This window comes from Mastomys coucha, unplaced genomic scaffold, assembly GCF_008632895.1.
Source record: "Mastomys coucha isolate ucsf_1 unplaced genomic scaffold, UCSF_Mcou_1 pScaffold9, whole genome shotgun sequence".
NCBI classification, from domain to species: Eukaryota; Metazoa; Chordata; class Mammalia; order Rodentia; family Muridae; genus Mastomys; species Mastomys coucha.
In genome coordinates this window covers 88,817,922-88,831,253 of record NW_022196915.1, presented here as the reverse complement: position 1 = coordinate 88,831,253, position 13,332 = coordinate 88,817,922, and the positions used below count along the sequence as shown (strand labels likewise).

Sequence of the window (13,332 nt, the reverse complement as noted above, 5' to 3'; positions counted from 1 at the left end):
GGGGAAGGGAGGCTGGGGAAGGAATGGGGAGCTAGGAAGCCATGGATTTCAGCCAACATTCCTAAAGTAAACTGGCTTGAATTGTTTAATGCAAGCATCTCCCATTGACATAACTTCAATCTAGCCATAGCTTTATAGTAAAAAGAAAAGAAAAGAAAGAAGAGAAATCCCATCGTTTATATGCCTCACTTTCTTCACCCATCCCTCCCCGGTTAGGTACCTGTTTCCATAGCTCAGCTCTTGTGAGTGTGTGCTGGAGTGAACACTGGTATATTTGTTCATGTTTATTTTGATTTTAAGAAACTAATGTTAAGTATTTTCAGACAGGTGTCTACTGTCCATTGAGAATACTTCCCCCCTGCCCTTGTTACCCTATCTCTATTAACCTCCTCCCTCCCCTTTGTCTGGACTATGCTGGCTTAGACTCCTTTGGGTAAGTACTTAGGAATATACTGTGTCACAGATTTATTTTTAGTTTTATGAGTGACATAAAACCATATGTATACAATAAAAATAAAAATAAAATTGTCTAAACTTTAGCCTCTAAAGGAACAAAGGAAGCAGAAAAAAAAAAGTCCCCAGAAAGGGTTTTTTTGTCTGTTTTAATGTAGAAATAGCCTAATGTATGGAGAAAAGGGGGAAGCTGCAGGTGCATGGTAATGTGTGGTTATGCACCAATCATGATTTTAGATTAGGCCACTCCCTGTAGCACAGCTCTATGAGAACTTACTTAAAGCAGCACAGCTCTAAACATGTAAGCTCACCGTCGAAGTCACCTGGAGGAGCTTGGAATAGAGCTCAGTTGTAGAGTGCTTTCGCAGAGTACACAAGCTCTGGCTTCAGCACAGACTACTGTCAAAACTTAAGGTAGCAGAAGCATACTGCAATAGTTGAAAAGACAGTTCTGGACACACCTTCAAGCCTCAGGGTGGGGTGGGGAACAATCTGACAGTCAGTAAGAAGTCTCCTGCAGGATGTTAGCAAGAGGCAGCATGAGGTGCCCATCTTACCTCTTTTTCTTCACAGGAGTGGTGGCGGGGGTTGAAGCTGTGGTGGTAGTGTTTGCATTGAAGGAGCTGCCAGCTGACCTGTTTAACGAGCAGAGCAACAGGTCATCACCATGGTCCAGCTTCTACACACACACACACACACACACACACACACACACACACACACACACACAGCATTTGAAACATCTCGTAATCTACTCATATCCATGCCTACTGTCCATCTACAGTAAAATATTTGACTTGAGGATTGAAAAGCAGTAAGAAAAAAAAAGTTCTTCCTTAGTTTACACATTCTGTGCACTGTCAGTCTCTTCTATAGCTGGTTAAAACATAACATAACTGACTGAGAAAGTCATTAACACCTGGTGTTAATCATGTAGCATTCAGGCTAATCAGTGTGACATGCTATGGATCTGTATTCTCTTAGTCTCATTATTATGTTGGGTTGACAGAATCATACTATGTTTTTGCATTAGAAATATGATGTAAAGAAAAAATGAAAGACACACATTTGTAATCACCACTTGGCATTATTAATATATTCAGATCCTCAAAAAAAAAGGTGGGGCAATACCAACCAAAGCCCATTCCCAGGCTGGAATGAGGCCCCGGTGAATATGTAGCAGACGGGCAGCTCAGGCTTCATGGCTGCCCTGTCTGGCCTCAGTGGGAAAGGACACTCCTAGTTAGGCAGAGACTTGATGTGCCAGTGACCACCCTCTCATCGGAGAAGGGGTGGGGGGATGGAGTAGAAAGACTTGGTGAGGGAGGGACTGGGATGGGGAGCAGCAATTGGGATGTAGACAAATTAATAAGTAAGTAAGTAAGTAAGTAAAATGGCAATGATCCAGGGTCTGTTTTACACACTAAGATTGGAATCCAGCGTAAAAAAAATGTATCCATAAATATAATTTTTAAAGTAACTACATTTGAAAAGTTCATCTAATTTGTGTTGCCTATAAATACTAGGAGTATATGAGGAGGAAAATATATTTGATATCTCATGATTCAGCACTGAGGGAGAAGCATTGGTGTGAGAGAAGAGGATGAGGTACTGAGTGAGAGTTGCTTGCCTAAGAACTGGTAGAAAACCAGAGTCCATTTTTTTGCTTTGAATTGCAGAGGGTTGTGGGCTGCCATGTGGGTGCTAGCGATCAGATCTGGATCCTCCGAAAGACCAGCACTCTTAACCACTAAGCCAGCCATCCAGCCCTGAGTCCATTTTAAAACATAAGGTTAAGGTTAAAGGCATTGATCTAGGCCTTTGTGGTTGGTCATGGTGACAGCAGGTAAGCTCTTACGGTGCATGTCCAGCCAGAAAGGACTTGATTCTTCGAAGCCTATTTTAGTTCTCCACCTCTGCTACTAACTCAGTCAAAGGCACAGGGCTGTGGTTCTATTCCCATGACATGTGGCCCGAAGGTTGTAAGCCTCGGTTGCTTTAAAATGCACACAAGGAAGCACACACATCCGTTAAGAAAGTACTTACATCTTGGTTGATTCTGGTGCTCTAAATGTGGACAGCGTTCTAGAAGAGAGAAACAGGGGTGTAGTTTGAGCAATGGTGAAAACCAAGTCAACACTTCCTTTCTTTCTGCTTGTCCACGAATTTAAAGTTACTAGGAAAAGCTAGAGGCGACTTGAGAGGAAGAAAACCCATAACTCTTTCAATAAATTGGGTGAGATGCTTTCACGATGCCTAAAATCGCCTGTGCTAGATCTCAAGATTTTCTTTTCTTCACAAAATTCATTATAATCTAAGTCCAATGTCCTAAGATGCTAGACTCCATAATTTTCTTAACAATACAAATGTAAAATCAGTAACCTAAACACCATAAAAAGGAACATGCACGTGGTAAGAATAAAGGCCCATAGCAATGGAACCTCTGGGCTTATAAGCCGGGCACCATTTTACTCTATCATGAGTAAGATCAAAGGTTTTTACTTGAGAACTATTGTTCTAAAACTACAGGAGGTAATGTGGTCTGCACAAGGCTGCACCAAATCAAGCCAGTCAACATTCCCGAATATAGCAAATAGAGGATCCAAGCCCCCACCCCCAAGTGAAGTGGTACTGACAATCAATGGCTTCTAGAGAGTCAACATTTTTCTTTAAGACTGCTGTTCCTTGTATTGGGACATCTAGGTTCCAATAGATGGTGCCACAGCCATAATGACACAGGTCACACAAATTTGACTTGGATTATACAAGGAACATTAAAGACATGGGGGCAGGGTCAGCAGTTAAGAGCACTGGCTGTTCTTCCCGAGGATCTAGGTTCAATTTCAGCACCTACATGGCAGCTCACACCCTCCTCTGGCCTCCTCTAACACCAAGGCATGCACACGGTACACAGTTAAGCATTCGGGCAAAACATTCATGAGTATAAACTAAATAAAAGTTTAAAAAGGACGTTGAGGACAAGAGATGGATCTAGAAGGAGTTGCCGGGAGGTGTGACAGTGAATATGACCAAAACATATTGTACGCATGTATGAAAGAAATGTTCACAAGATGGTTGTTAAATATAGAGAGGGTAAGAATTTACAAAAACACATTAAGCATGATGGTGAGTTATTAAGTAAAAATAAATTACACTTAGAAAAGATTATATTCAGCTGGGCAGTGGTGGCACACGCCTTTAATCCCAGCACTTGGGAAGCAGAGTCAGGTGGATTTCTGAGTTCGAGGCCAGCTTGGTCTACAGAGTGAGTTCCAGGACAGCCAGGGCTATACAGAGAAACCCTGTCTCAAAGAAGAAGAAGAAGAAGAAGAAGAAGAAGGAGGAGGAGGAGGAGGAGGAGGAGGAGAAGAAGAAGAAGAAGAAGAAGAAGAAGAAGAAGAAGAAGAAGAAGAAGAAGAAGAAGAAGAAGAAGAAGAAGACGAAGAAAAAGAAGGAGGAGGAGGAGAAGGAGGAGGAGGAGGAGAAGGAGAAGAAGAAGGAGAAGAAGTAATATTTGAGACCTTTCCAAAGTTAATGCTGGTACCTACTGGTTAGCTGGTTTGGGCCTTGTCTGTTTTGGTAACAGTGCTTCTGTCTGATACCCCGCATATACAACACAGAACATGAACAACTTGTCAACCTATTACAGATTCTCTTCCATGCCTGAACAATTTCATATTTAATCATTTTCTTGGAAAAGAAAATGATTTCTATGTGTTATATTTTACAGCCTTTGAAAGTAAAAAAAAAAAAATAAGGGGGGGTGCTGGTGAGGCCACCTTGATATTACTTTGGATTATGAGTGTATACTTTCGTTAATTGTTGACCTTCTGGGCTCATTGGGATTTTAACTCATCTGAGATTACTCATAATTTTATAGTGCAGTGGTGTGCGTGTGAGTGTGTGTGTGTGTGTGTGTGTGTGTGTGTATGTATGTGTAATAACTATACTTCCTATGTTGGCAAAAGGTATCAATGAAGTACTTCACTAGTCATTTAAAAAATTCTGTCTCATAATGCTCTGTGCTTGCCAAAAAATCATGTTCTTTTTCCCCTGAGCAGACAGAAGCCGCATTTACCAAACTTCATTGGTCATTAAGTTGGGGCCATTCAATTGGGTTTATAAAGTGTGGATAGAAATGTTGTTGCCACATTCTGATCCACTGTCCAGCTGCCTGCATACATTCTACGCTCTTTTCCCACCACTACAGTTTTGGTGCCATGGATTGAAGGTGACAGCATTAATACATGGAAGGAACTTAGCTGCCTGAATGGCTCATTCCCTATGTATTGTATTAAACCATTTAGGTTTGGAGAAAGAAGGGACAGATTAAAAAAACATCCTATCTTAACAAATTTGTTTACTTCAACAAATCGTCTCAGGTGGGCCCTAGAAGAGAACCTATTGTTCTGCTAGTTGGACATGTTATTAAATCTACTCTGTATAACCGTGCACTAACGCACCTGAAAAGCTTCTTCTGCGGGAGATGATGGCGAATAACAGTGACCCACAACTGGCAAAGGTGCAGAGAATAAGAAAATGCAAAAATGCTCAGCCCTAAATGGAATATATCTAGCATATCCTCTCCTCCCAGAGCTCAGGGATCTATCTCATGGCAGAAGAGGGGGCAGAACGAGTGTAAGAGATAAAAAGCAGTGTGTAGCTACAAAGGAACGGTGTGTTCTGGACACAGCCAGGCAGGTGGGCATGTAAGTTCTCAGAAGCTGTGATAGCGTGCATAAATCCTGTGTAAGCCCAAACCAGAGCAGATCCCAGCATCTGAGGATGGGAATCGGACAGAAGTCCCACTCCTGGCCATGGAGCTGTTGCGACTGTTAGCTTCTTGGAGAGAAGAAGTTTTCTCTAAAACTAACTCCTGATAAGTTGACCTCACTCTGGTAGGGGACTCCATACCAACCCGAATTAGTCTTGATAAGTTAGGGAAGAAAAAAAAAAAACAGAACATAAAGTTGAGTCAATGTGATGGTTTGGATGGCAACAGTTTCCATGGGTCATTTGTTTGAACAAGTGGTCTCCAGTTGGTGGAGCTGTTGGGAAGGATTAGGAGGTAAGGCCTTGTTAAAGGAGGTGAGTTGCCAGGGCTCTCAGCACAAACACCACTCCCTTCTTCTGCCTTGTGGTTGTGGCCAAGACGTGAGCTCTCAGGTGCCCCTTCACTACACCATCATGAACTCTCTGAAACCAGAAGCCAATTAAATAAGTCTTTTATAAGTTGCCTTGGTCAAACCTTTTTACCAAAGTAACAAAAAAAGTAACGAACACAGTGGGTGTGGAAGGGATGGACCTGGGTGTAGAGTTAGAGAGAATACCATCAAAATAGATTGTTTGCAACATTTATTTCAAAGAAATAGTTAATTTCTTTAAATAAAGATTCAAGGGATAGCTTTACTTCCACAACAGAACACTAGGGGGCTCCCTGACCTAGTCTTTTTAAATTAATCTCTCCTTTCAGGATCTTTATTTCTCATGCCACAGATTATTTATTTAAAATTCTTTAGCACGATTCATGTTTCTAACAACAACGTGTTTGTTTACAAATAGTTCCCCAGAAGCTGCTTTTCTCTAGCATCAGAGTGGAAAATCCCTGATTGGAATACGTACTGGTATTCTTCAGTTTAAATCAAACTAACAGATTCCATGCGGGGTCTGTCTATCCAGCCCATACTCCGTACTCAAGTCATAATCTTCTAAATTAATCTACTTTCCCCTAAAACCTGGACCTCTGGAAGATAATATCTCTAGCTAAGATTCTGTGCATTGAGGAGACACTCCAGAAGCTGCTCCTTTGTGAGATAAGATAGCACCAGTGCAAAGATCACTTCAGTAAGGATTACCACCCCTCCCTACATTGTAAGAACGGGACACAATACTAGCACACAGTGGTTTTAAGTACTGACGTGGCTCACAAGCACCTCACCTGTCCAGCATGTCCTCAGATCTGTACCGGCTAATTGTGGCTTTTGGCTCATCTCTTTCCATTATTTTCCTGTAGAAAACACAATTACCAAGAGATAAAATTACAAAAATAGTTTATAAAACCTATCATAAATTTGTAAAAATATCAAACTATTTGTCTATGTAGGGCACGTGTTACCAGTGAAGGACAAAGTTGGTGTACACAAGTCTTCCAAATTTTGACTTGGGTAGAATTAATTAGGGCAAACTCAATCCTTACTGCTAATAAATGATACTTCATGGGTTCTGATGATTTTTCCATACCTTCATAAAGCTCCAAAGTGTAGCCTACTCACACTGAAATTAAGGCTATATGAAATGAATGCTAGTGGTGGTCAGTTAGCTTATGCTCTTTCAGTATCAGTTCCCACAGAGTAGGAGTTTTAATAGATGCTCTGGCAAGAGGAGAACTCCTAAAAAACGCCTTCTTTAACATTCAGCACCATGGACAGGCACAAAGGCCAAACACTTGGAGCAAAAAAACGTGCAGAGAAGGAACAGAAAATCCAGAAAGATATGGATAGAAGAAAGTGATAGATGAAATAATAGACTGTGAGGGGGAGATGGGAGAGGAACAGGAAGGGAAAACAGGAGAAATGGAGGAAGAGAAGAAACCTTTACCCAACTGATCAAATAGAAGGAACCAGTCCTTTGACTCACGGAGAGCAGGCTTTGTGGGAGATTATGGAGTGATTAATTGTATTTGAAATTCTTGGTTTACGTTTGAACTCAGGAGACATAGATGCAAGCACCACCAACAGAATATAAGAGATAGGAGAGAGAATTTCAGGGGCAGAAGACACCATAGAAAACATTGACACAACAGTCAAAGAAAATGCAAAAAGCAAAAAGCTCCTAACCCAAAACATCCAGGAAATCCAGGACCCAATGAGAAGACCAAACCCTAGGATAATAGGTATAGAAGAGAGAGTGAAGACTTCCAATGTAATGGGCCAGTAAATATCTTCAACAAAATTATAGAAGAAAACTTCCCTAACCTAAAGAAAGAAATGCCCATGAACATACAAGAAGCCTACAGAACTCCAAATAGACTGGACCAAGAAAGAAATTTCTCCCATCACATAATGATTAAAACACCAAATGCACTAAAAAAAAAAAAGAAAGAAAGAATTTTAAAAGCAGAAAAGGAAAATGGTCAAGTAACATATGAAGGCAGGCCTATCAGAATTATGCCAGACTTTTCACTCGAGACTATGAAAGCTAGAAGATCCTGGGCAGATGTCATACAGCCCTACAAGAACACAAATGCCAGCCCAGGCTACTATACCCAGCAAAACTCTCAATTACCATGGATGGAGAAAACAAGAAAACAAGTTATTCTATGACAAAATTAAATTTACACAATTATCTTTCCACAAATCCAGTCATACAAAGGATAATAGATGGAAAACATTAATATAAGGAGAAAAACTATATCCTAGAAGAAACAAGAAAGTAATCTTTCAACAAACCCACACAAACCTAAATTCACCTCTTACAACAAAAACAACAGGAAGTAACAATTACTTTTTCTTAATATCTTAATGTAAAAATTAATATTACCAACATATCCTAACCAACTGAAATTCAAAATTTTGAGGAATTAGAAATTTTTTGATTGTCATCCAATGGTCTCTCTAATTTAGTAATTGGAGAAGTAGGTCCAATATTGTACAATCCATATACACTTTTAGCTTATTTGTTCATGACAGTGTCTTGCTGTGTACCACATAATGGTCTTGAAATCATGCTTCTCCTATCTCAGCCTCTCTATTAGTAGTATTGTTTATTTCATGTTTTTACACTATACTATGGTTTTCAGAACAGCGTACATAATTCAAAAGTATTTATACAGTGAAAAGAAATGTAGACAATTAACTTGGGAGGTGGCTTGTAAGAGAACAACAAAGAGAAAGACTGAATGCTTTGTTTGATGTTTGTAACTATTGTATTAAGTTTGAAGAATAGGACTTTATAAATTACTCTTTCTCTGAGATGAATGCTTTCCCAAATTATCAGAGCCAATGAACCAGATTCTTACCCTCACCTAATGTCTGTGCCACCCTCCAAGCAGAACCATTGTTCATTGAAACAGTTGGTGAATGACTTTATGGATAGACTTTCTTAACACACACATCATTTCTTAAATGAATGTAACCTGTTCTCTGTGGGCTTAGAATAAATACACTCACTCAAGTCAAATAGCTTTGACCACATTAGGAAGTCTGTATCCAAAAATCACGCCTACAATTCATTCCTTGGTGCAGCAGAACTGTCAATTCTCAGATTAGCTACGATGGAGGTAAAAAAATCCTTTGGTGATATGAGGGTTATTGAAGTACAGCCTTATTACAATGAAATCCAATGTCTAAAAATTGATTTTATTTTGGGCTTGTACCACAGTAAGAGCCAAGATTTTAAGCTCTACTAAAATACAAAACAATCAAACAAACAGAAAGACTTTATATATTTATGTTCATTTTTAAAAAATACTAGTAGTGATGTACTATTTTAAAATATACAGTTAATATGTTTGGAGTTATTTAAAATCTATATTGAGAAAAACATATGTATTTTCAGTATTGCTGTAGACAAGCATCTACATAAAACTGTTAAATTGGTTGTTGTTTTATATCAAACAACTTTTATAATACTCATTTTTATTGTTATAATATTTTATAAATTTTAAAGAATGTGACAAAAAATAAATGAAAAACTTGAATTTAAAAAGAAATTGGGAAGAAGACTGGAATACATATTTCTCCATGTAAATCTCATACATAGCCAATAGGCACATGGGAAAGTGCTCAACCAATAACTATTAAGGAACTGTGATCAAAAGAACAGAGAAAGCTAGGCATGTTAGTTATAGCACGTGTTTATCATTTCAGCATTCTGGAGGTGGAATCAGGAGAATTAGGAGTTCAAAGTCATTCCTGGCTTGACCTAGAAAGGTCAAGACCAGCCTGTGCTACATCCTGTCTCAAAAAGGATGTGTGCATGCAGGCGTGTGCACGTGTATGTGCATGTGCACATGCATACACAGACACAGACACACACACACACACCAAACCACCACCACTACAAAAACAAAAGAAAACAAAAAAGTACTGGATTCTTCTTTCAGCACCTTAAAACAAACAAGCAAATACACAAAGCAAAAACAAACAAATTCACAATGGAAACAAAATCCACCCCATCCATAAAAGCGTTAGGCTTGGCTGAATGTGTTCTTCTCTTAGCATGAAGTAATGCTTCCTGAAGTTCTGCGACCTACGGAGAGCAAACTTCGTGGGGACTTGTAGCAATATTTATTGTCATTTATTTCCATTCTCCCCCCTCCCTGCCTTCAACTGGAATGAAGATTCAATGGAAGCTAGAGCTGTTTTGGATCTAGTTTTCAGGTTAATGTCTGGATCCAAGGATATTCAACTTGATTTGACATTATTAAATGACCTGTCCAAGGAACTACATGGTGAGATTTTCTAGTTTCACATAATATGACGCTGTTATCTGAGGTGGTGAGAATATGTTAATTCGGTCTCTGCTCAGTCAGTTCTTTGTGCACACTCTCACCTCTGTTGGAAAGCCCTCCCTGTGCCAGCCAATCAGCCTCACTTAAAACTGCCTCCTCATTCTCTGGGCAGTGGCAGCCACCAAGACCACTTCCTTGGTGGGGTCTGAGATTATTCAGGCCAAAGCAATCTCTCCTTTTTCTCTACTTCCAAAACAAATTTATCTATACAATAGCTAACTCCTACGGTGAAGATTATGGTAGCTCATAATCTCCTCCATTCGTGTAAGAGCTTCTTAATATCCAAGGTTGCTTCATACATCTCTGTGTTTTCAGAACCCAACAGATGCTCCAAAGTGGCTATGTGACTACCTCAGGAAACCCTCTGGGGCTGGGTAGAGAAGTGACAGCAGAGTCACTTGAGGCAGTTCCAGGGGAGGCCGCCATACCTTTTGAGGAGGCTTATTTTGCTATATTAGTTATAGGTCATCTCTAGGGTCCACAGAGTCCTGTTTCTAGTGATAAAAGCTTGGCCAACGGCTTTAGCCAAAATGCTGGCCACCAAGAAGAGGAGTTCAGGAAAGCAATATGATTTCGAATGTGAAGTTAGTCTGGATGGCATCGGGATCCCTTTCTGCTAAGGTGTGCTGTGGGCATGCTAAGAAGACGAGACTTAGTTTTCACATTCACTCTGCATGTGCGTGCTTGCTCGTGATCCCGGGAAAGGGTCACCAACAATTTAAAGGCACCGAACAATCTTCCTTGGCTGTTTGACTCAAATAATCAGTGTCTCTTCACTTGCTGAAATGAGAGCCTCCTGGAAACCAGGTCCTACTCCCCCAGTGAAGAGGGAGGCAGAGGCACCGGTGGCAAGCCTCTAGAGCCCCGAACAGCGGATTAAAATTCTTACAGAAAAAAAAAAAGTCAAACTCCATTGAAGAATCAGTCTTCATACTGATGGGCCAACATCTTATTTTATAAAATAGAGTTGTTTTCAAAGTACTTTCAAAGATAGTAAATCAGCCGGGCAGTGGTGGCACGCACCTTTAATCCCAGCAGTTGGGAGGCAGAGACAGGCAGGTTTCTGAGTTCAAGACCAGCCTGGTCTACAGAGTGAGTTCCAGGACAGCCAGGGCTACACAGAGAAACTCTGTCGCAAAAACAAACAAACAAACAAACAAACAAAAAACAACAACAACAAAACAGTAAATCAGGAAGTGGGGCCAAGGGACAAATTAGAACGAGGTATACGGCATATATGTATAAAGTGTCACAATGAAACTGATTTTTTTTAATACTAAATTTAAACAATTAAAACCAACACTAAATCCATTGAGCTAAAAGCTAGTATTGAGGACAGAAAATTATAACTTAGGCACCTTTAGAACAGGTCAAATTTATGAAGAGGTTTAAAATGGTTAAGAAAAATTCACAAGTATATATTTAAAAGTAGATACATTTCAAGGTGTGCATACACACACATACACACACATATATGTATATATATATATATGTATATATACACACACATATATATATATATTCACATTCCCTTGCCACAGACTTCTTGCTGGTACACAAATGCAAGCCACTGTACCAGATGAAACTTGACTGTGATAAATATTTAGGTTCTTCTAACAGGTGTGGGTGTTCCTCAGCATGCGAATACAAGCATGGACCAATGAGAGTATGATCTGTTTGATTAATCTGAGATTGCTCACACTATATTGAGTCTTCATTTTATCTTAATTTTCCTGTTTACTTGTACTTGTTGATCTACTTAATACCACAGACGTCAGTGCTTTGCCACAAACCCACAGCCCTGGTAGAAGAAGTGTATTGGTCTGTATAGCATGTGAGCTCTACAGCAACTTCTACATTGCAACCTTCCTTTCTCTAAGCATCGCAGATGTCTTCTCTGGTCATGTTCTTACGAGAGTCAGTGGAGTGGGATGGGGTGCTGTAAAAGCTTCCTCAGAGCCATAGTTCTGAGAACTGACACGGGACAGTTGTCTGGAATAAAGCCCCGATGGTATTCCAGATTTCCCTTTGCATGTACACATGTTGAAGAAAACCCAAGCCTACCTACAAATACCTATCTGGCTTGCACAAGTCTTCTCTCTAGACCTCCATTCTTGTGTTGTGAATTCTGTAATTGTTGTAGACACTCACCTGTCCAAGGCATCATGGGAGTTGTGCCGGTTGAGCACCACCCTGCCATAATTTTCGTCTCTGCAGAAAAAGACCAAAATTAAGTTACATCCAAAGTCACCATAATGTTTGCCAAGCACTAACTAAGAGAGACGGGAGACAACTACAACTCCAGGCAAGGTTAATTTGTTTTACTCCATGCCTAAGAGCACAACCGTAAATCTAAATTAACCAGTCACAACTTGCAGGAACAGAATGGAGTAAAACTAGTTTGACAGTACAAGTCTGTTTGTCCCACGAGATTTCCACAATGAGTCAGTGCTTTGTTTAGTGTGATTTTTTTTTTAAACCCGAGTGTGGAAACACAAGAGCATTGACTTTGTGTGTATTAGTTCTTTCCTACAAGGAGAAAAGACAAAAGTTTTCCTTAAACATCCTTCAGCTTTAATTAAGCCTACGATGTCTGCACATTTTGATGGATTTGACCATTTGCTTTGGCAAAATACAGGGAAACAATTGCTAATGTTTCAAATGAGAGAGATTAATCATTCATAGGAGATTAAGCCCATTTTTTAAAGCATTAGAACGCATGTGCCTTCAAATACCTCTTAAATGAGGCAGTCAAGAGATGAGGTCATTCATCAAAGGTTTTGTGGCTTTCTTAGAATCGGAAGATTAGCAACTGACAAAGGTGGCTTAGGACAACCCTGTGATAGAATTGTATACATACATTGCCAACGCCATGCCATTCTGACTTTGTGGCATGGGCATGGAAGTGCAGGCAACCTTAGGAAGTGGCCTGGGAACTCTGCAGAGGGCAAGTACCTGAACCGTCTCCTGCCTACGCCCTGAACCTGAAACGCCACATTCACTCTCACAGGCTCCATTAATGTCACTCAACATTTTGGAACTATGTTTAACAAAGCTATAAAAGAAGCTATATTAGGTAATTAAAAAAAGAAAGGTGAGCAGAGAAACTGAAAACAACCTGGCAAAGCGGCACACTCAGAAGGCCACTAAAGACAAAAGTTCCCTCTTCCTTGAACCTTCCCTTAAAACCTAAGAGAGCACAGCGGGGGGGCCGGGCACATTCTTGGCAGGGTGGGGGGGGGGGTAGGGGGGAACAAATGATAACACACGGCCCAGAACTGGGCCAGTAGGAGCTAGAAAAGCACCTGAGCCAACTTCCCCTTCACTCAGTACCTGCCATGCCATCCAAGCCGCTTCCCAGAGCCTGC

At 40.3% G+C, this 13,332-nt stretch overlaps 1 protein-coding gene across 10 annotated transcripts in view; it reads right to left on the bottom strand.

Annotated features, from left to right (window-relative positions):
• The window catches only part of Scel (sciellin), a 102,671-nt gene that overhangs the window by 68,825 nt on the left and 20,514 nt on the right, over nt 1-13,332 (bottom strand). For all 10 annotated transcript variants that reach the window (XM_031361340.1, XM_031361339.1, XM_031361342.1 and 7 more), the window contains 4 exons: nt 12,116-12,175; nt 6,392-6,460; nt 2,500-2,538; nt 1,011-1,088 (listed from right to left, as the gene is read on the bottom strand). In XM_031361340.1, the coding sequence (XP_031217200.1) occupies nt 1,011-1,088; nt 2,500-2,538; nt 6,392-6,460; nt 12,116-12,175 (246 nt within the window). The remainder of the gene's footprint in view (nt 1-1,010; nt 1,089-2,499; nt 2,539-6,391; nt 6,461-12,115; nt 12,176-13,332) is intronic.